Consider the following 24873-nt stretch of genomic DNA (forward strand, 5'->3'; position numbering starts at 1 on the left):
TTTTTTGTATTTTTTAAAATATTTAAATCATACCATCATATTGAATCGGGTCGTGGTTCCGAGGTAGTATTGTGGACTCACGGTCCAAAGGTCCCAGGTTCAAATCCCACTACCACAACTCGATTTCCATTTTTCCAGCACAAGTTATTTACGACTTTTAGGAAATGGTCTGAAAAATTTGAATAGTAAATAATAAGAACTCTAATATTTCTCTTTTTATTTGTATATAGACGGTGGAAAGATAAAAGTTCCTAATTGACATGTAGCAGCTTTACAGAAGAGCCAATTAAAGTTTTTTTAATTAATAAAAAAAACTCATGTGTATTTTGGCGTGATTCCTACATAATTGAAATGAAAATTTTAAATATGAGAATTGTTATTAATTGAAAAAAAACTTTAATCGGCTCTTCCGTAAAGTTGGCTACATGTCGCTTAAGAACTTTTGCCTTTTCGCCTTATTTTTTTTTTTATTGTGTTTACGAGCAATGTTAGAATATATTTTTTGCCGAATGGCATATCTAGATGACTTGGGCGGTATTACATATGCGGTGATCGATTTTCGTCGACGATATAAGAATTATAAAAACATGAATCATTTGGCTAAACTTATGTCAACTATTATAAAGCATTATTTATTGTATTATTTTCAATATCCGATTTGCTTGATATGCCAATTCTTCGTTACGGTAGTTTGATTTTTATATATATCTATTACTATTACATAAGTTTCCTTTCTATGTTTTTTTGAACAGTAGAAAAAGAGATGGATCTTATTTTTAACAAAGCAGCCTTGAAATGTTATTTTTATATCAATGTATATTTATTTAATTTTTAGACTGAAATATGACTTTATTTTTATATTAATGTTTTGAAAAATAGTTAAATTGTGTACTTTTTTATATAATTTTGTACATGTCTACTGTCCTATGACAATCGACAACTTACTTAAAATTTATGTTACAATATATCTATCAAACTTGACAAATGAGATCATAAAAATCAAGAAAACATTATCAAAATTGGACTAGAGATATGTAATGGACTGTTTTTTTATATCAAGTTTTAATTCAATGACTTTATTTTAACCTATATTTTCTAATTTATCCAAATGTGGTGTATATTGCAGGGATATTTTTAGATTAAATTTGAAATATGGTTATGATGTAGGTATTCAGAAATAAATTTATTCTATTAGTTGGGTGGGTACCAATGTAATCAGTACATACTCACTGTTATCTAAATATCTATGTATGCAATGTTGAACTCTTACAATAAAGATTGAAAATAAATTTTGCAGATTTATATTTAATATTTATTTTGTGATACGTACTAATGAAATTATCTTGTATTATTTGAACACTTTTTAGTGTATTTACTGGTTGGCGTTTATTTTTTAGCACTCCGTACTAAACTCTTAATAAATCAAACACTGATTTAATAAGATTTTTTGGTTTGATTGCATTTAAAATATTATTTACAAACTTAAATGTCATTATAAGTGCAAAATTGCCATTTTAACCACACATATTACAAGAGAATTATAAATATCTACATTTAATTGACATTAGCCGTGTAATGTCATTAATTTTTCTATTCATAAATTGCAGCCCATGCAACTATTTTAACATTAATTTTTCAAAGTTTGACAAATATTTTTAATATTCTTTTTATATGTATCGATTAAATAATGAAATATGTATCTATATTATTTACTATGTGTATTATTTTTGGAATATAAATATAAACCCATTGTCAATGAGACAAATTATGTTTTGGCAGATGTTGAAATCAGAGGACACAGATAAAATATCTGGATAACTGAAATCACAACCTACCAATACGTATATCATATTGGGAAATATCGAATTAAATTTGTTTTTAATGTTTCAAAATGTGCTTTCAATTATTTACTATGTTGTGATTACGAAGACATACTTATATTTTTTTAATCCCAATATTAGAAAAAGACTGCTGCTTTTGAAGTATTAAAAGACTAAACATTAATGTATTTGTCGCTGTTTTTATTTATCCTGATGAGAAATAAAATGATAAAATTAATAAAAATGTTATGTTCATAATTAGATTTTTTCATTATCACTGTAACTGATCCCATTTGAATTCAAAGTTGCATTAACTCTTAAAAGACTGTGCTGAATAATCCCTTTGCAGCCGGTGGTGTAACACAATGTGACCACAAGCATAAGTCGAGATATTTTGAAATGTAAGCTAAAATACCAAATTATTTACAATGGTATGTGTTAAAAATGATCTTTATTCAAAGATGTTACATAAAAAATATAAAATTAAAGCATATTTATGCAAAATAAAGTTAGAAATTGTGTTCATTCCTTTTAAAATCCCGCTAGCAAGCGCTGCCGCCCGCGCCTGGTTGTCGACTGAATTCCGAATTACACTTACGACAGAATTTAGCGGAAATAGATCAACCGGGAGACTAGAAAGTATGCTATGCTAATACAACTCTTTTTTGAATGCAAAAAAGAATATCAAATTTTTATTGCAAATAAATACTAGATTTTATTAGAATAAATAAAAACGCTGTTAAAACATATTCTTAGAATACATATGAAACAGTGAATATTATAAATTAGGATTTTAAGTGTATAATAGTGATAAATAATGTTAGAATAAGTATAGATGTAAATATTGTGTTGTAAATATATATTAGACTATGTAAATACATAGAACTAAATAAATAAATAAATAAAATAAATAAATAATAATATTGAAATAAATCCTAAAAAAATAGCAAAAAAAACTTGTAAGAAATAAAATAATAGTACGTAATACGTGATATAATCAAATCATAATTAAACATACACAAAAATGACAACGTGAACACGTTTTTTAAAACTAGTTACGAACAAATTTTTTGAACACTTTAAATGAAATAACTTTGCACACTTCCTTGGGTACACTTCCACTTATTTGTTTGACCAATTAGCGCTTTCATCCCATTATGGACATCTTCAGACTGGCGAATATTATACAATGTAAAGATGATTTATAGAAATCAAAATAATATCTTAAGTGTGGAAATGAGTGGAAGTGTACCAAGTATTTTTGATTAATAACTTATATGTAAATGTATGTAAATATTACATCATTACAATGAAATTCCATCAAGAATTGTCAAAAAATAATTTAAATCAGATAAATTGTGAATAAATTGTAGAAACATTTCGGGAACACGGTGTGTTAAATACAGCGTCAGCTTAGTATACTACAAAAAACTTCACGCGACTGATGTGTTCTCTGTCCCACAAGTGGTATAATTCTGTATCGTGCTCTTTCGGTATTGTTTTCTCGGTCATTCAAGCTCCGCCCCTAACGAATAGTGTCCTTGTCGGTCTTCTGATATGCTATATTCTCGTGCTCTTTCTTATAAAATTTAATAAACCACTTATAATACTGGCATCTCTTTCGTTTGTTTTAATTTATTTTACAAAATGAAGAAATTGTTTTTTATAGAAAAAGCCCGTGCATTTTTTATAAAAATGTTTCCTTATTTTGGTGTAAAAAAGTCCATATAAGGATTACAAAAAATATGAGTTGGTTATTTAAAAAAATAAGAGAGTTATTAAATGTTTTTTACCCGAGGTAGACATCCGTTACCGCATAGCCACACATGAGTTAAATAGATAGAGCTATTTATATGCATATTATGTGAAAAACCTCATTTAAAAATATATATTATTTAAAAAATAATAATCATATTATCTCAATATGTCAAACCGATGTTAAAGTGACAAGTAGATTTGCGAGAGACAGATCTTAAAGTAAGCAAGAAAAGTCTTGCGAGAGAAGATGTTCAAAAAAAATATTTAAAAAATGATGACATAATTTTGAATGAATTTTATTGAGTTATATTATAAACAAATGCATTGAAGATATAATTTAAGAACGTACACACTAATAATTGTGCTTAACTGTCTCCGCGCAGTGTTCCATCAACACAGCTAGCACTCTTTTCACAAACCTGTTGGAACACTTTTATATGAATGTTTATTGATGTAATTTCTCAGTGTACACATAAGAATATATTTGATTATTAAGTTCAAGTATTTGGGAAGGTAACTAAACAATAAATTATACAGATAAATGCCTTTGTCTCTTATAACTAGACTATTTAAAAACCTCATTTGTGATTTTTAGCGCTTGAAAATATGCCACCGCGTACGGGCGACCGCAAATATACATAGCAGTGAAAGAGTTAAGAAGTTTTAGGGAATTTTCTAATTTCCTCTTCAACAATATTTGTGCTTCATGAATTTATTTTGTACAACTGGCAACTCAAATCATTGAGCTAAGGTGGCTGTATAATAGTTACACCATTAACTTATCCAGCAGGCCTCATCACATTGCATGCTGCATGCTGCATGTATTGCATCAACTGATTTAACTGTGTTCACTATTAATAATTGGATTTGATTTTATTTTTGACACTTTTATTGGATTTGATTCTACTTCTATTTCTTCTAAATATATGCGACGCCAATACTCAATATACCCATAATGTACCTAATAAAATGTACTCGGCATATCCTAATTGATTTTTAATTACGTTCCTTTTCTTAGTCTATATAAATATTCTTAATACATTCTCATCAACTATTAGCAATATTAAGCACCTATATCATTAAACAACAATTATTGTTAGTATATAAGGAAACTTTGTAAATATTTAAGTTAGTTTGATGATGTCCTAACAAGACAAAACGCGTCACATATATTTTATTAAAAAAGTAGAATGAAATCCAATTAAAGTGTTTTATTTTGGATATCTTACCAAATGTTAACATAGAATTCTACCAATTATCTGCATACACAATAAATAAATTATAATGTTATTAAACTCATCATTTAACCTCAGTGTTTAAATGACAACAAGTACGTTGCATTCACAAATAGTAAATATTTTAAAATACATTAGAAGTTTCATGAAGACAATGCCAAATCAATAATAATAAAATATAATATATTAAGAACAAAAAATTCTTCAGGGTAAAACATATATGTACTCACATTAGTCTTGTAATGAATGTGTTAAGCAGAATAATTAAAACACAGAGTTTTATTATAATTTTAATATATTTCAGACATAACTTTCGTAGCTGCCAACAACAGTGATTATTTTAACGCACTAATATAAGACCTCAATATCACAGGAATTTTTATTTTAGTTTTTGCTCTCATACCAGCATTGTCTTTACAAATCTAAACCAATCATAGATTCAAATACAAATTAAAGAATATTTGGTACTGCTCCTATGAACAATTGAGATCATATTACACAATATAGTTTTAGTAAACACCTGTCTCTGAATGTATAAAATACAATAATGATATCATTATTCTTACTCATCACTCGACATAACATACTTAAATGTCTCGTATATTATATTGCAATCTAATATAATATAGAAATATACCAAAGAATAGTACAAAATTATTTTTGAATTTGCAGAGTTTTTGGCATAGATATTCAATATAATATACATACTTTGTTACGTGCTTAGACAAAAATTACCTTACATATCGATTGGGATGGTTTTACATGCAATTATATAAAATCTATAAGAAGTAATATTATCGGTGGAAGATATCAGGAAGCACTTTTATCAAAGTATAGTTAGATTTAAAATATTTTAACTACATGACAATAATTATATTTATGTATATTTCTTATTAACAATTATTCTCGATGGAATTCCACCGTGATTAGATAATAACTTATATTATTATTATTTATGAATGAAAAATATTTGGTACCCTTCCGCTAGTATTTTTCATTTAGAATTCATAGGAAAATAAAAGTTATTATTTAATTGCAAGAACAAAAATTAATTGAACAATAACTGATCATATCGTATCTTACAAATTATAAAATCATTGGCCTAACTTTTAAAACTCAGAAGTAAAAACAGTTTTTACTTCAGTAGAGAAGTTTTTTTTCTTTTTTTTTTAAACAACGCAACACTGAATAAATATACAAGTTTTACACACATATAGATTGTTTAAAGTCCTAACAGAAAACGCCAAAATATGTTTTTTTTTCATTTGTTGACTTAAGAGTTTTAAAATTCAGGGTGACAATATGATTTTAACTTAATTTAGTAAAATCATTTAGATTTATTAAATAACAATATTCTATTATGTTAAAACCAGGCTAAGTATTTTTGTATACATGAGATTCACAGGGAAAATTTTATTAAATATTGGTCACAGAGGAAGTACAAAGTATTCTAGAAGAGGTTGGCTGGTGACTAATCAGTGGTAAACCCTGGGAGGTCCAACAAATACTATATAACTTAAAGAAATTTTAACCCTAAGTTAAAACTTAGGGTTTGCTTAAAAGCAATCAAATAATATAAGATAAAATTATAGGATGTGTGATTTTAGAATGTTTTCAATTGGTAAATTAACATACGATTTACCAATAAAATTATCAGAACTGCCTTTGTGAATGCAGCAATGAATTTGTGCTAACGTAAGAAGACATTGGAATGTTTAAATGATTTCAATAATCACACTCTTTAGGTAATAAATTACACAATTATGTATGAATGTAGTAACATTATATATAATGATTTTAATAAACCTTATAATTGATTTAAAATGATGCCACAGGCTGAGGGTTTAAACTGTAAAGCACTGGCCAAATATAACACATATTTCAGAATATTATACTACACATATGGACAAAAAAAAATCGCACTTACCCCGCTATCCGTAATTCCCGGTTTACCTGACTATTTCTTAGAAACGATTTTATTATTTAACAATTGCTTTTGTTTATTGTTAAGAAATATATTGGCTACACATTTAAAGTAATTACATTTTTAAAAGCTTCACCAGTCTTTTAAAAACTACGTCGGAAGAAACATCGCTACAAAGATATGGAGAGTTCGGGTCAAATGTCTATTGCGGTAAAATCGAAAATTATTACTCTGTCACAGGAAAATATGTCGAATCGTGAAATTTCTCGTAGAATCGGTTTCTCGGAGTGTTCTGTGAGAAAGTTTTAAAAAAAAATTTGTGAAACCGGCTCTCTGTAGCAAAAAAAGGGAAGTGGTCGGCAGCGCAAGACAAATCCTAGAGAAGATCGGCTGGTTGCCAAGCTTATCAACCAAAATCGTTTTCTGACTGCTGCAGAAATACACGGAGAGATCCAGTCTACGTGCCAAACCACGTTCTCGGTGAGGACAGTTTCCAGGAGATTATTGGAGCAGGGGTTCCAAGCAAGAAGTCCTGCAAAAAACCCCTTTTAACGGAGAAAATGAAGAAGGCTCGTCTAGATTGGGCCAAAATGCACCGAAATTGGACAATAGACGATTGGCAACAAGTCATTTTTTCCGACGAATCTAAATTTAATGTGTTTGGTCCAGATGGCAAGACGATAGTCCAGCGAAAACCTGGCGAAAGATTTTACCCTAAATGTATTACCCGAACAGTAAAGCATTCACCCTATGTCATGATATGGGGGTGCATGAGGCACTATGAATGCCGTACAATACAAAACTATTTTGGAAAATCATTTGTTTCCTACAGTTGAAGACATTACACAATTTAATTCAAATCCTATATTCCAAGATGATTCTGCGCCTTGCCATCGAGCTCGATCTGTGAGTATATAACTTTATTTTATAAATTTAAATTGTTGTAACTTGGTTTGTGATATCATAACTTTCTTAAAGGTAACTGAATTCAAAGAGTCTTTTGGAGTTACATCACTGAGTTGGCCTGGAAACAGTCCGGACCTTAACCCGATAGAAAATTTATGGGCAATAATGAAACAAAAAATTGCAAAGAAACGGGCCAAAAATACCCAGGAATTTATTAAAATCATTAACCATGCTTGGGAACATGAAATATCATTAGATATTATAAATAATTTATATTTGTCGATGTCAAACAGAATTTCTTTAGTGATTAAGAGCAAAGGCGATATTACAAAATATTAAAATACTATCGAACCCGAAAAATTACTTTTATTTTTATATTCTTTTGTTTAAAATATCGGTCTGTTTACCCTTCACACAAATCTATTAACCAAATGTAAATTGCGATGTTTAAAACATAACAATAGAAATATTTATAGTTATAAAAAAGATGGTTTAAAAAGTTGTCATAAAAGTGGAGATAATTTTGCCGCAAACTATATGACAGTTGTTTTTAGTGATGCCATAGAAAAAAAGTAATACCGTATGAATAAAATTTTCCAACATTTAGGGGAAAAATTACTTTGTTATTTTATGCAAATTCAAAATCCAATTTTCGTTTTTTTTATTTACACATAAAATAATAACATGCTGATCGTAAATCAAATAAAAAAATAGATTACATAATATTGTTTGAAAAAACGTAAAATATTTTCAGTGAAATCATTGAAAATAGGTAAAAAAAAAAAATATTGACAATTTCCACTTATCACCGTTTTTATAATTTTTCTGGAAGTATATGTACACTTTAGTGTAGCAAATCTATTGTATTTTTATGTAATTCTTATTTTTTCCATACATTTTTTCATTTCCTCACTTTAGCGTTTTCCTCAGTTTTACTCTTTTTTTCTATCTCCCTTGAAAAACGTAAAAAAGGGGTTTTACTGTATATTCAAAATCTCCACTTTGTAATCAAATTTATTTTCTAAATTTATTGCAACAGAAAGGGAAAACATTTTTGAGAAGTTAATGTGGAAGTCTAGGCATTTATATGACTTATATAATATGATTATACAACTGTCATTGGATGGTTTAAGTGGCCATTTCACACACTGTAACATTCATTTGGATATCCTCAAAACATTGTTAGTTAAATTTATTTTCACTAAGCATTTATACTTTCATATAAAAAATGAAGTGGAAATCGGATATCAAAAAAATATTTGTGTAGAGAACAGCGTCAGTTTGTATCCCATATATATATAGATAAGTTGGTACCATAAAACTTGAATAACAATATTGTGAATTTTTTTAAAGAAAATGTTTTATATAAAATGCAGAAATGATTGATATGTATACTAACTATAAAATTTATGCTTTTTAAAAGCTAAGTACTTAAAAAGCAAAATAAATGTAATAAGTGTACTAACTTCTTCTAAGCGTAGTCATTATCATATCGTAATTAAAACTAAGAAACATGATAAATTCATTTCTAATGATAAAATTCGTATTCTTCACATAGACTTTAAGATATAATTTGTGGGACGGATTAATTGAGATAATATAAATAGGAAAGTACAGTTATTGCAAAGAAAAAAATCATTGCAAAATAAACTCATATTATTTATATGATTAATGGAAGACTTAGGCTTTTAAAGGAGAGTAACTTGTCCCATATTATCAGCCATCACCATGTCCATAACAACTTGGAATACTCCCTGTATGTTGGAAGTGTCGGTAGCCGTGGTGAAATGCGGAAATATCAATTTGTGTTCATTTTTGTTTCTCAAAGAAAACTCTGCTTGGATAAATAGTGCTGCGCTGTCCACATCTCTATCAGGACCTGAAGATAGCATCATTGTTAGCAGAAATATTCAATTCACAATAGATAAACAAATCAATAAAGGTGTAATATGTATGTGTATACGTAAATTTTTCTTTTTTTTCATTTTGTAATTTGAATATATTGAACACTATACAAATGCCACAATTCAAAGTATTGCAATTAAAATATATTGATTTATTTACACACACAGGAAATTGACTAATAAAATTTACACATATATATATGAGGGTTGATTGCTATGGTCCACCCCTGACCTATTTCGAAGTGGATGAGAAAAAGTTTTTGAACCTTATTTTTCAACAAAGTCTTGGACTTGCATGCCCTACTTCTAATGATGTTCCAACATTTCTATATCTTCCTTGTAGAAAATTTGTCCGACCCCTGCTAACTGCTTTTCCACACGGCACATGATTTAATCGTCGTTTACAAAAATTTTTGCACGCAAATCTTCGAGTATTGGGAATTACTATTAATAAGCCGGTAGATTTATCACTGGGGGCTAGATCAGGTGAATATGGGTGTTGTTCAACCAATTCAAACCCAGCTTTGCGAATAGCAGTCATTGACACTATGGCATTGTGTGCTAGATAATGAGCGATGGTGTGTAGACGAGTGGTTGGAAGGGGTCAGACATAGATGTAGGTTCTTCAGTGCAGGTGAGGAAACACATACGAATACACATTCTATGTGAATGCGATGCTTTAGATCATAAAAGGAGCCGCATCCTCGGGGGACCACTAGTTAAGCCTGGGGATGTTAAAGAGGTCGCCCCCTACCTAATAGCATGATACTTTACGGATCTGGGCTTGGAGGGAGAGATTTAGCAAAATGTAAACTCTCGCCTTCCACAGAGTAGCCAGGCTCTTTATAGACCTGGGCTTGGAGGCTGAGAACTATATAACTTCCCAGGTCGCAGTCATGTCAGGAGCTTGCATAGCACTGATCCCCACCACTAAGACTAAGAATAAGGAGTCAGATAAATGTTCCAGCAGGAAGTTATAGATATGTTGGAGCATCATTGGAAGAAGTGCATAAAAGTCTAAGGGGAAAAAAATATATATGGCTCATCGTTGATCTGCAAAGCAGCTTGAAGTGGTGGATGATGCTTGTCTAATGGCAGCATATTTTCAGTTGTCCGCACAAAAATTAAGTATATATATTAAATTAATGGTATTGTAACAAGGCATTACCCTATTTATCTGACTAGCGTCCTGTAGTAATTAATAGATGCAGAGACCAGATACAACTCACAGATCAGAGATTGAAAATGGCCACATATTTAGGTAAATCATGAAAACACTTTTTTTATTCATTTATCCAGATTTTTTGTTCATATGAAGCGGAAATAAAAGAGAAATACGAACAAACTGACGAAATGAAGACGTGACATGCTAAGGGATATGATGCGTTCAAGTTTTTCTTAATTTTTTCCTATTCCCTAATCAATTCCTGAGATTTATTGAATAGAGTTCACACGTGCGTCAGGAAAAACATCAAAGAAATTAGCTGGAATTAATATACATACCTTTATAATGTGAAAAATAATTTCTAAGGTGACGCCCGGAATGTAATATCTTGTCCCTGAATAAATCCAACTTATTAAAAAAGAGAACAAATGAAGCTTCACGGAAGAAACGATTGTTGATTATTTGAGAGAATAAATTAAGGCTCTCCTGCATCCTGTTGACAGATGGATCCTCCTAAAAAATAAAACAAAAATGTAATAATAATAAAGTAGGTGTTATTAAATACAAATCAACACATATTATTTTATTCATTGAGTCAGCATTCATGGACATACATTTTAGACACAGTCAGAATTGAAGTAGGATTATCAAACACAAAGTTAACTACAGTTTTCGTCAAAACAATGGGCCGTACTCAGGTCAAGAATTGCCAAATCACTATTAATTTGAATTGTAATTACTTTTAAATATAACTATGTATTTATTCAGTTAAAAGGTAGGTATTATGTATTTATTATTACACAGTTATTCCAATTTATATTTCTTTTAACTCTCCATATATATTTTATAATTCTCCATAAGATACATTTTGTATGAATTTTATTTTTAGTAATTTATACATCAAAATTTCCATAGGGTTATTTCGATTTTTATTTTTGAATTTCTTCTTACTATCTTAAAACATAAGAATCATTTTTAAAAAAACCTAGAGTAATGACAAAATAAATTGTTTTACTTTTTAAAACAATTTTTATTGAAATAGCTGATTTTTTATTATTTAAGGAAATTTCTACATAACTTATGACCAAAGCCAAGTACAGCGACAAAAGTGTCCGTAACACATCCGTTATCAAATAAAAAATTGATGGCCGCCAGCAGAGATAGGTGTTGCTTTATTGATTGAGTGTTTATTTTGTAGAACTCCATATTTAAACTTATAATATAAGAAATCAAACACTGATTTGAGTCTACTGAACACTTTATTTTACTTTTACAAATACACAAACAAAAGTTTAGTGACAATGAGGAAGTTCAGTGGTTTTTAAATTTTTTTTTATTTGTTAATAGACTTTTAAACTAAGTCAAAAAATATTTTTTCCAAGTTTTATATATCGTATTATCAGCGCTACGATTTTTAAAGTTTTGTATTTCTGAAATAACTCCGCGTGTAACGTCAGAGGTTCATTTCCGCTTATTCTCATTCAGTTCTTCCCATTGGTCCAGAAGCGACAAGCAGACCGGAAATCTTCCATAGCTCTCAGATCATAGGTTAATTCACATGAATCAGTGACATCATTCAAAGTAGTGCGTTTTTATTATTTTTTCTGTACATTTTTAAGAAACTTTGCACTACAATTTAATGCTCTAATTTTTACCCCGCGCAAGAAAACATTTTTGTATCCAATTTCCCGTAGGGCTCAAGTTCTTCATTGTTTCGCCTTGTTAGGGCATTTTCAAACGAATGTGAAGATTAGATGGATTGAATGTCCTTATTTAGTTATATACAAGGTGAAACAATCGACATGGATTTTTTTTTATATTTGTAAAATAAAACAAAGTGTTCAGTAGACTCAAATCAGTGTTTGATTTTTTATATTATAAGTTTGAAGTTGTTGCTAATAAAAAATTTGCAACTCTTTTGTTCTAGGCATATGCGTTTTTACTCTGAGGGTTAAATACATAAATCAAAACTGTGAATATTAACAAAGTATCTATAAGGGATATGGCTGCTTTTAAAACCTATCTACACAAATAATTATGTATGTAATCTTAACTTACTACAAGAGTCATATCGTAGGCACTTAGTGAAACGACAAACAAAACAGCTTTGACATCATCAAAACAATAAATCCACTTTCTTCTTTGAGATCTTTGACCGCCCACATCATATACACTGCAATGAAAAAATACATGTTACTTAGAATTACAAAATAATGGTTAACTCTTAAAAAACTGAGCTAAAAAGTCCCTCTGCAAATGGTGCTGTAACGTCATGTTACATTAAGCAAAAGCAAAATATTTTGAAGTACGGGTATTTAAAAAAAAAATAATAACACCTATGTCACACTCCCAGAAGTACACTCACTGTCCTAAGTCTAAATTTGGCTGTTTTGAGATTTTTTCCTCCTAGGAGAAAATTCACGTATTACTTCAGAATTGTTTGAAATCACTCAAGTATATTATCAAAAAGAACACTGAAGTTATTCTGATGCTACAGTATTCTTCTAATATTATAATAGGCAAAATAGCACAAAAATAAAACCAAGAAAAATACTGGGCATTATAATATGAATATACCTGCAAATTGGGTGATTTAGACAAACCGCGTTTGATTAAAATGGTGAATAAAATCAAGGTTAATAAAAAAATGTGTAAATTGTCTCAAACTAAATTCAAAGTAGGTTCAGTGTAATTGACCATTTTGTTTAAGTGTCTAATTTTGACATTTTACTAAATTGTGACGTACGGTTGACACATGTTTAGGAAGAATAGTCTTTACATCAATAAATTACGATGCAGAAAGTTTAAAAATTTGACAATAGAAATATTATTTGACGTTTTAAACATAATTTGGTAAGAAGATTGTTTAAACAGTTATCATAAAAGTGTGAAACAGTTGCCGTGATGTAAATGACATTTGAAATTCTGTGGTACCATACTAAAAAAAGTTATACCATTTTTTTTTTTAAATCCCAATATTTAGGGAAAAATCATTGTATGCATTTTATGCAAATTCAAATTTTTAGTTTCGTGTTTTTAAGGTTAAGTACCTATATGAAATTATTAAAAATAGTTTTTATTTAAATTCAATTAAAAAAAACACATTGTGGTATTGATTGAAAAAATACAAAATATTTTTGATAAAATCATAGGTAAATATGAATAATCCCAAATTATGACCGTTTTTATAATTTTTCTGCAGTTTTTAATTTCCTTACTTTAGCGTTTTCTTCAGTTTAACACTTTTTTCGCTGCTCCCTTGAAAAACGTAAAACAGGGGTTTTACTGTATATACTGTTTAATAATCTATTTATAAAAATAAACATACGATTTGGGCCTGTCATATAAAAATACGACTTCATTATTTAAAAAAAGAGAGAGATATATCGAGTCTTGTATTCTATGTAGACTTATGTGACATCATCATGGCCACACAAGAGTTAACAAATAAAATGTATTTGCGGAAGTTCTAACAAACCTAATAATAACATCATCAATGTTGAAGTGAGTTTCTAGAATCCCCGTGGTTCGAACTCGAGCTCTCAAGACATCAGTCGGTGTTGGAATGTATTTCTCATCAAGAAGTCTGTCCATGTTATCAAATAAACTAAAATGAATAAAAATAGAAAATACATTTAATAATTTATTTATATTGCTACAAAAAACATGCACACGTTTTAATGTTTTACCTATGTAAAATAAATTAATAACAATGTAAAGTTTATATTTGAAGCACTAACTTTGTGGTTATTCATTATTAATTAGTTACGTAAACCTTGACAAAGAAGCTTGTTTGCTTTGAAACCGGTCAGTGAAAAATAAAAATTAGTGGTTAAAAACAAAATTGTTCTATTTATTTTATTTTAGAATAACAATGTTTTTAAAATTTGTAAAAATCAAAGATGACGGAAAAGTTGTCACCTCATGTTCTTTGGCTGTATTTTTTTTTATGAATGAAAAATTTTGCTTCTGCTTTTGGATTGTGTTAATTTGATGTCTTAATTTTTTTTCTATTAAGTCGAGCAAATGATAGCGGCCAAGTGGCCACCGCCAGAATTGATGACCATATGGGCCTGATTTATGGCATTTTCCATCAATCTTTCGAGAACTAACGGCGATATGTTCTCGCATTCTTGACGGATATTCTCTTTGAGAGCTTCAAGAGTCTGAGGTTAGTTGACATACACTCGTGACTTTAAGAAACCCCACAAAAAGAAGTCTGGAGCGGTTAAATCGGGAGTTCTTGACGGCTAGTGCGAATCACCAAAACAAGAGATTAGGCGAGCCGAAAATGCAGCCCACAGAATATTGGTTATAGCTCATGCAGTATACGCCGTTGCTCCATCCTTTTGGAACCACATGTCCTCCAAACCCAATTTATCCAAATGAGGAAAAAGAAAGTCGTTGAGCATGGTTCTGTACTGCTCGCCGTCCATAGTAGTTGTTCGGCCTGCGGCGTTTTTGAAAAAATAAGGCCCGATGACGCCTCCAGCGTAAAAACCACACCATGCAGTAACTTTAAGCTGGTGTAATGGCTCTTGGACTATACGCGGATTTTCAGTGCCCTAGAAGCGATAATTCTGCTTATTCACATATCTACAGAGCTGAAAATGGGCCTCGTCGCTCATGATGACTTTCGATAAAAAGTGTCTTCCTTGTCGTCGAGATTCAGGATGGCTTAAGAGTAAGTTACACGCGTTTGGCGATCAACGGCTAACAGCTGATGTACTGTCTGTTCACTAAAATTCTTTGTAAAGACCGCCGATTGATGCCCAATTGCGTGGCACGTCGTCTGGTCGATACTCCGGGGTCCTCTGCGACATTTTCAGCCACAGCCGCGATATTTTCAGCAGATCGGCTACTCCGGGGCCAGCCAGACCTGGCAGCATCTCGTGTTGTCCCTTACTCATCTAGGCGGGCGGCTAACCGCTGTAGTGTTTTCCCAGTTGGTGTCGGACGACCGGGAAATCTGCGCCTTAATTCACGCTGCGCCAACACCGCCGACAAAATATTCCGCAATAAAAACAAAACCATTTTTAGAAGTTCTTGAGGAGTACAGCGATTCATGTCTTGTTGCCGTGTATTTTGTATCCGTTTACTCCACAAATGTCAAAGCAGAACTGACATTTGCCGTCATTTGCAAAAATTATGACATCTTCCGGTGATGACTTTTGCGCCACCTTGTATAAGCAAGCATTTATACTGCATAGTATACATAAAATGTATGACTTACTAACTAATAGGTACTTTATATTCAATTATTTTTTTTAATTAAGAAAAACCTGATTCCCATTTTTTTTTATACTTAAAACAATGTAAATTTTAATTTATTATTTCAGTACAGCATTGTAAATTTAATAAACAATTTAAATTACTAAATAATTTTGTTTAAAAGTTGACAAATTAAACAATTAATGGCTCATATTACATTTGAATTGTAATTTCAGACACCTCTTTAATCATTAATTAAATGCCACAAGTCAAGCTACTTTAAAATTATTTTTAAAACACAAAATTCCCTTGACTGTCAAAATTTTTGATAAAATAATAATACTATGAAATCACAATAAAAAGTATACATTTTTATGCAACAAAAAAGGAAAAAAATACTTTTTTTTTGAAGACCCCTTAAAAATACATCTGTTGACTTGTGGGGATTATGAATATTACGATTCATTTAAAGAGCCAATGCAGAACATACTAGTTTAATTTATTTAAAAGGTTTTTTTTCTTATGTAAATACATGATTTGTTACGCCAGGGTGTAAATTGGCTCTTCAGTCTAAATGTATGTAGATATGTTGGGCACTCACTATATTGCGGAATCGTTGAGCTCGTATTCGTACCCGCGGGCCACGGCCAACCTAACGCCGCGGTCCCTCCACAGCGCCTGGAGTGCAGCGGCCACGGGAGGAACAACACGGAACCTCAGGTCAAACACACTACGTGCCACCAGGACTTGTTGTGCGTGGCTCTAGATATATATAAACATGTTAAACCAAAGGGGAATGGCACATTTTCAACCAAAAGTGAATGTTTTTTTTAGAAAAATATTTTGAGTAAAAAAAATTGCATTATATTCGGGGTAATATTGTTTTACTAATGATCAAATAAGGTAACATTACAAATATTTAGTGTATCATCAATGAGATGTTTTGGTCACGGCACTTAGAGTTGAGACATGAGACCAACCTTATTTGTAGAGTCTTGAAGATTTATTCTGAGTCGTCCCATCCCGGCCAGGACGTACTTCATTGAAGCGAGTAGATTGTCCAACATGGTAGGACGGAAGGCACTGCGCTCCGCCCTACTGAACCCACTGCTGTGGATTATCTTCATCTGCTTTACCAGAGTACTCTTGCCACTCTCCCCAGCACCTGTAATACGTTGGAAATAATTATTAATCTTATTTTAATGTATGTAGACGTAAAAAATGTTTTTAAAGAACAGTGTCACCTCAGAGGTGACACGGTTCAAAAACCGTGTGGATGCTTTTTTGAAGGAAGAATAACACAGACAAAAAGCAGAACATAAGATATAAGCGCATCGAATAATAATAATAATCTTCACTAGAGATGAAACGGATAGTGGTTTGGCCAAACCAGATATCCAGCCGCCGGATATCCTTCAATAATCCACTGTTTTTCGTTTGTATCTTCCTTTATATATCGACCATGTTCAGGTAAAATTACCACGGTACACGGATTGCTCTCATAGATAAAAACAAAATTTTTAATGGGCATAAAATAAAAAGGGCTTAAAATATTTTCATATATTATGATGATCATTTATAGTACCTATCACAAATATATTTTTAATTAAAAATTCAATTTTGATAAATTAAAATAAAAAGCCAGATAGTTATGGGATATCCGTTTCATCTCTAATCTTCACCTGAGAATGAGCGATGCGCTTTTATCATTTAGTAGGCTAACTTCGTTTCTCTTTCATTTACTAGGGCTGCAAAAGTTATTACTAACAAGCCACAGAAAGTGGCTTGGTGGGATTAAAGTTTTTGAAAAATTAAAAAGAGATAAGTGTAAAATGTACTAGGTGGAAAAAGTTTGGAATAAGTGAAACAAGAAATCATTATTTTGGCAAAATTCGGTTTTATCTCTTCAACATACATTCCTTTTAAGTCGATACAGCAAGTCCAACGATTTTCTAACATTTTTATCCCGTCCAAAACGAAGACCTCAGTTTCAGCCATGAGTTCCTAATTTGAGTAAAATTGGTTACCAGTGAGCCATCTCTTCAGGTTTGAAAACAGGTAGGAGTCGCTAGAGGCGAGGTCTGGTGAATACGGTAGCTGAGGAACCTGTTCAAACCTGATTTCGTACAATTTTGCTTGCGCAACTAACGATGAATGAGCAGGAGCATTGTCATGATAATACACTTTTGAATCATCTTCATCGACGGTGCAGAATCCGGATAATACTTATCTAGCTTGGCTTTGGTCTCAGTTATCGTTTTCTTGCATAAATAATAAGATTTTTTTAAATAAAAAAGAAATCTTTGCGTTCTTATGATTTACCTAAATATTTAAATTTTGGTGGCCATTTTCAACGAGTTATAAACAAATTACTATTAGAAAATGGAAATCAAGTTGTGATAGAGTGGGGTGCGATACTCGGATCTTTGATCCATGAGTCGACGACACTAGCCACGGGACCACAACTCTATTCAAAATGTTAAGTCAGAACACTAAACTCAGCTTTTTCAGCTTCTTCAGAGGTTGGTTGCTTCTGACTGCTGTAACGTGTAAATGCATAAACAAAAATGCTTGAAATTTTGACAGACGTTTAGACATAGCGTATTTTATTGAAAGATGAAGCTTTTTATGATTGGTTCACATTAGTGCATACTAACGCCATCTCTTGGGATAATTCCAAACTATTTGATCCACCTAGTATATTTATTAATGTTGAAAAAGATTTTTTTTAAAATAAATTAAAGATGTGACACGGTATCCGAATCAAGGAAGGTTTTTTCAGAATTTTGACACGCCGAGCTAAAAAGATGTTATAAATATGTAATAGAGTAACATTTCTCATGTTTATCTCATGTGACATACATTATCTTGGCAAGTGAAGTAGAGAATGTGATATTTACCGAGCAATAGGATCTTGATGACTTTACTCTGCTCCTTGGCGAAGCCTTGCAGCTGGCGGTCTATGTCACTGGAGTGGCGTCGCGCCGCCTCCAGCTCCATATTCTCCCGGTGAAGAGTCAAGCACGCTCCCATCCAGATGCTTTTAGCTCTTTACAGCGCATCTTAACCCATAAATAATCATTAGTATCAATCAAAGAAAGTTACAATAACACATCACAAAAAACTTTCCCGAACACCGCTACAAGAACTAATAGTACAACCACGTAAAACAATAGAAGTTTCTCTTGTCAAAACAGGTCATCTAAATTCGCATGTGAAAATTAATGTTAGAACAACTTTCAATAAATAAACAAACAAGAAACATCGTTTTTAAAACAAATTGTGAAATGCATATTCAAAACAATAATTGTGTTTATTATATCACTTTTAACACAACTTTTGCACGTTCAATTTTTATAAGGCAACAGGTTAGCAAAAACATGATTAAAAACAGTAAGAAATTCTTGATACGAATTCTGCGCGTTTATAATGATGAATTATTAATAAATTAAGTAAAGCCAATATATTCATAACATGAATACGATATTCTAGTTTTAGTAAATTTAAACTCACTTTTAAAAACATTTCCAAAAATTAGAAACACTTCGATATGTAAAGGTAAACAAAAATGAACGCGAAAGGCCACATTCCATAGAAAACGACAATAGTCTTCTTCTTAGTTTTTTTTTTGGCTTTTTCACCTCTTAACTGAGGTGTTCTAGCCAGTTTCAGATTTTTATTTGTGTGAGTACTATATACAAGGTTTTATCATACTATTTAATATTACATATATACATACACTTATTTACAACTTAATACTTAATACCATTTATGACTTGACATTTAAATTGAATTTTGACATGTTTATTGGGTGGGAACAGGAGAGTTGAGTCACAACCCCCTCTGTAGAGGTGGTTTTGGTTGCGTAGGAAATGAGACGTTGATATCGGAGAGGTCGGATAGGAACTTAGGATAACAATAATTTATGGGCCTTAAAAAAAATTATATAAATATAAATATGTCCTGGACATGGATTCTCAATAGGTACGCTAGTCGAAATTAAACAATAGCGAACACAAATAGTTCTACATTATCTCTGAGAGAACAAATGTTCGAAAGTTATAATAGATATTTTTATTGAATTATTTTACTTAGATGGGCACGCAGATTTATCTATTTTTTCATGTGAAAATGTATGTATTTGCCATTCTACATGATTACAAAGATTAAGACATACTAAAATTGTGGACTACAGTAAATGTTATCTATGTAAAATAAATTTATAGAATTCAACGGTCCACGAACAGTCTGATCTGGTCTGATTGCTGTTGTTCATAATATAATATTACTTAATTTTATTCGTAAACTATTGAAAACTCACCGCAATATAAAAAGACGAACAAATCCGAATAAAATGAAGCCCCAGTCCCAATTTTGTAATTTACTAGATGTTCCGGACACGCGAATAACGTTGAACTGGACAAATAAAAGTGATATATGTAAATGATAACTGAGTGAATTGATAATCGCAGCTAGGAACCCGGTATTTGTATGACTGAGCGCTAGGCTCCTAATAAAGATAAATGATTTGCTTTCGAGCCTGGCCTCAGTAATACCGGGGGAATATAGCCAGAGATTACTCTTTTATGTTTTTATTTATGTAATTCATATTGTGCCTTAATCGTGTTTGTAAGACCCTGAAAAGGGCCTATATCGTATTGCCCATATTGCATATTATATTGTCATGTTGCGCGCGTCACGGCTGCGGACGAAATGGCCCGTACTAGGCGCCCGTATTTACGCCACCTGCGGCCGGCGGCATGTAGCGAGTGGTGGGGGTGAGCTACCCCCACCACTCCAAGGCAGCCGGAGCGGGTGTGACGGCTGACTCACGAAGCCCGACGCGCACCGCTTTATAAGGCGTTTATTTTGTATGAATAAAGTAGTTGAGTTCCTAACGTGTTTTATTCCGTTCTCCGTCCTGTTCGCCCTCCTGCACTTCGCTCCGCTCTGCCAGCTGACTGCCTTCGCCTCTCTACACCACTTGAACTGGGTGAAAAGTCCTTCTCAGGGCTATTGAAGTTGACTTGCGGTCGGCGCAGCTGTGCCCCTATCTTCCGACTTCGTCTTTGACTCTGTCTGGGAGGGCGGCTTCTCACTTACGCCTGGAATCCTGACTGCGGCAGACAGCGTTACCAGATCTACCGATTTTTCTGTAGATCTACCAATTTTGGGAGCAACCTACCGATCTACCGAATTCAATTGAAATTCTACCGATTTTTATACATTTCCTTGTTTTTTCCACAGAACAAAATTTCAATGCAAATAAAACGAATTCATATTATAATAATTTATTGCTTGTTTGCTCACTTCGATTGCCATCAGTTTCTTATTTAAAAAACTGCTTATCTATCGTACATAAGTGTACAATGAATGATTTATTCATTATGGAATCGGATAGTATTGTTGAATATAATATGGTAAAATAAATCATGGCATAGAATTTCATGACATTATTGAAAAATGTATATAGTCCATTTTATGAAGTGAAATGTAGAGGGATCACTTTTCATATTGAAAATAATATAAATGGTTTTATCTTCAGTTAAATACCTATTTAAATTTAGTTGATCATTGTTTTAATAATTTGTCCTGTACTTCAGCAGTTAGCAGTTTTTATTAAGTTTTAAGTTGCACTGAAATAACTTTAAAACGTTAATTATTTCTTTGTTTGACCATAAAAATACTAAATATTTTGATAAAATTGTGTAATTCATTCAATGAAATAATATTTTGAATTTTAACCTTTGTATTAAATATTATTTTTTATAAGAACCAACTCAAATATTCCTTTTCTTAAATGAATATTTGAGTATTGAAATGAAATATTGTAATTTACATTTTTTGTAAGAAAAAGAAGACATTATAAATCACTTTATTTTGGTGATTCACTTATGTCAAATTTATTTTTGCCTCCCTCCTTCCCTCCGACCCCCTCTCCCGAATCTACCGAAATCTACCGATTTATTTTTCTGAATCTACCTTTTTTCGCTTGATTGGGTCTGGCAACGCTGGCGGCAGACGCGGGTAACGAACCAGCACACACACACGTGGTAACGCGTACGTTACACTAGATAATATCATTAATCATGTTTATATCCAACGCGGACTTTTTATATGCGAGAAAGAAAATAATAAATTTGACATAATTAAATGAAAAAAAGTACGCGTATGATAACTGATATAATGGTGAATTCTTAAGCACTATATTGCAGATATTTTTGATTATTTAATTCAGAAAGCGAAATGATCAGTCCTACGACTCTGATCAAGTCCGGGAAATTTAATTTTTGGATTAAACTTTGCCATTCTAATATGCGGCGACAAATAAAGGGAATGTGATATAAGTCATACATACGAGTACGTGTCTAAAATATTCATGCGTTAAAACCTTTTCCCCCATTAAGGGGGATATTAATATTTAAAAATAAGTATGTGTTTTCATTATTCACCTTTGTTTGTACTGAAAAAAAAACGCGGCGTTATTTTGAATTTTTTTCAATACAAATTTATAAATAACCTTGTTAAAATTTTAGACTCCAATGCCTGCGAATGTGGAGGCATTGGAGATCTTAATCACATTTTTTTACATGTCCTTTAATGACTGAGCTTAGAAAACCTGCTGAGTTTTAAATAGGTTGAAGCTAAAACAAAACGCCTCTTAAGAGACAAGAAACGACAAGGATGGATAAACTTCTGTTGCTCTTTATCACGAGACGTGCCTATATCAAATGTTTGGATCATGATACGTTGATTTAGAGGTTCTTTCACTCCACCAGTGAGACGTCCCGAGTCCCTAGGGTGGGTTGAGGAGTTCGCCAACAAGCTAGCCTCGCAGACCGCAAATAACTGGAATGAGCATCCCTATTGGTACCAGTTTACAAATATAAGCTGGTTAGATCAAAGCTTCAGTTTAGATGAACTGAAGACTATTCTGACCCGACTCACAGACTGAGCTCCAGGGATTGACGGTATACTGTATAGTTATATCCAACATAACAGTGATCCTACCCTCTCCCACATCCTATCATTGATCAACATGATCTTTGAATCAGGAAACATCCCCCCTTCACGGAAAACCCAATCCATTGTCCCTACCCTTGAACCCAACAAAGATCTAAATTTTGGGTCTTCCTACCACCCTATTACCCTCTCCTCCACACTGTTGAAAGTGGCGGAACATATGGCGAGACAACGCTTGGACTGGTTTGTGGAGAGCTCGAAAACTCTCCCCGAGTCTCAATTTGGATTCAGGAAAAGAAAGAGCATTATTGAAAGCGTGTCGGTTTTGACAACCGATATCAGAGCCTCTCTTACTAAGAAATAATTCTTAATAGGTGTCTGTCTGGATATAAGTGGTGCATGTGACTATGTTATTATCCATATTCTAGAAGCTAAAATGCTACAAATAGGAATCCCGCGAAAGCTCACTTCCTTTATAGCAAATTTGATTATCTCCAGAAAGGTAGAAATCAGTGTTCGCGGTCATGCTGTGGGGGAGAGAGAGTTGAGCAAGGGACTACCTCAGGGTTCATGTCCCATGACATCAGCGGGATTGTTCCCTCAGAGACAAGTTTGCTTCAGTACGCGGACGATTTCTTCATGTATGCGTATGGGAAGGACCCAAATAATCTAGAAAATATTCTAAATTTAGGTATGAGAAACACCTGCAGTGGTATTCTGATCACTCTCGACACCCACGAGATGATCTCGACTTTCGGACGAGAATATAACGTGGTGTAATTTAGGGATTTTTATTTTTTGAACGCGGTTAAACTTGGTTTTCTATATGGCAATTCTGATGATTACATGTCAAATTACGTAAATGAATTCGAACACATAAAACCAAAAATAATGATTTTCAATAGAAACATTATTGTGACCTTAAGAATGACCCAAAATACTTAATTATGTTGAATTTACCAAACCTCAATCGTTATTTCTCGTTATTTAGACGGTTTTATAATTGACGTTTCATAGTTCGATATCTAACCGCAGGAGCGTGAGTGTCGAAAATGAGAAAAAATACTCGTGCGCATGCGTCACTGACGAGATGAATATACCTATTACAAAATATAACGCTTTTGCTATCCTGATGAAAATTTATAACGTTTGCCATGTGGGGTATTTATTTTTTCTACACGTCAAACTGTACTTTTTATATTGCAACAATGCAAAACATAAACAAACATACAGTGACAGTTCAACTACTTTTGTAAATGATAAGTGATAAGTATGCCCCGGATCTACATGTCCTTAGGGATTTTGTTTATTTTTATAGAACCTCTGTGAAATACCTACTGTACTCTATAGAAACTTGCATACGAACCACAGCGTCCCTAAGTGTACATCTTGCGCGACAACGGGAATCATCATTTGAAGGTATGTTTATCTAATTCGGTATTTTAATCAAACTTATATATTGTGTACGGTTTAAACCTACCTTACGAGTTTTTTCTCAAGTTGTTAATCATTATAATATTTGTAAATTGTAAAAGGTTAAGAATAAGCTAGTGTTAGTAAAAAATAAACAAACCACCAAGCCGTTTCCCCGGGACAGCCAGAGGATATACAACACACATGCGTTTGCAGTCATACAAAATCTCATGCATGTGTGCTGATTTTTCCAACTTTTGAAGTATTACCATATCCGCAGTGGTACTGCAATACCGCTACTGTGAACTGTTAGTTTTAATTATTGATATTCGTAATGTAAATAATTATTATGTATGTAAATACTTATCGTTTCAGCGGTATTTTTGTTTGGTTAAAATCGCAAGTAATATATTAACAGCTTTTATGTTCCCCTTTAATTTTTTTTTGATAATTAGGCTTCCCGCCAACTAGGCAGCCCGGCTGCCGCAGTCAAAATTTTGCGCAGCCAGTTAAAGCAGCCAGCCTGACGGCCAGTCCAAATAAAATGGATGTGGAAGATGTTTTTGTTTACATA

The 24873-nt window shown here is 32.1% G+C and overlaps 1 protein-coding gene across 1 annotated transcript; it reads right to left on the reverse strand.

Annotated features, from left to right (window-relative positions):
- Positions 1-8463: 8463 nt before the first annotated feature.
- Positions 8464-19529, reverse strand: LOC148284755 (guanine nucleotide-binding protein G(o) subunit alpha-like). Its single transcript, XM_088235580.1, has 8 exons — positions 19437-19529; positions 18824-18985; positions 16904-17088; positions 16525-16685; positions 14191-14319; positions 12771-12885; positions 11051-11225; positions 8464-9522 (listed from the first exon to the last, which is right to left on the reverse strand). Exons 2-8 carry the CDS (start codon positions 18954-18956, stop codon positions 9332-9334), a joined length of 1089 nt encoding a protein of 362 aa, XP_088091706.1. The 5' UTR covers positions 18957-18985; positions 19437-19529; the 3' UTR covers positions 8464-9331.
- Positions 19530-24873: the final 5344 nt, after the last annotated feature.

Source organism: Micrasema longulum, unplaced genomic scaffold (genome assembly GCF_059751315.1).
Source record: "Micrasema longulum isolate JH-2025_06_02 unplaced genomic scaffold, ASM5975131v1 h1tg000093l, whole genome shotgun sequence".
Lineage (NCBI taxonomy): Eukaryota > Metazoa > Arthropoda > Insecta > Trichoptera > Brachycentridae > Micrasema > Micrasema longulum.

Coding starts and splice junctions, on each gene's coding strand:
- LOC148284755 (XM_088235580.1), bottom strand. CDS start 18,956: ATGGGAGCGTGCTTGACTCTTCACCGGGAGAATATGGAGCTGGAGGCG. Junction 16,686..16,903: donor TTCAAGACTCTACAAATAAG/GTTGGTCTCATG, acceptor ATATATATCTAG/AGCCACGCACAACAAGTCCT. Junction 14,320..16,524: donor CTCAACGATTCCGCAATATA/GTGAGTGCCCAA, acceptor TATTCATTTTAG/TTTATTTGATAACATGGACA.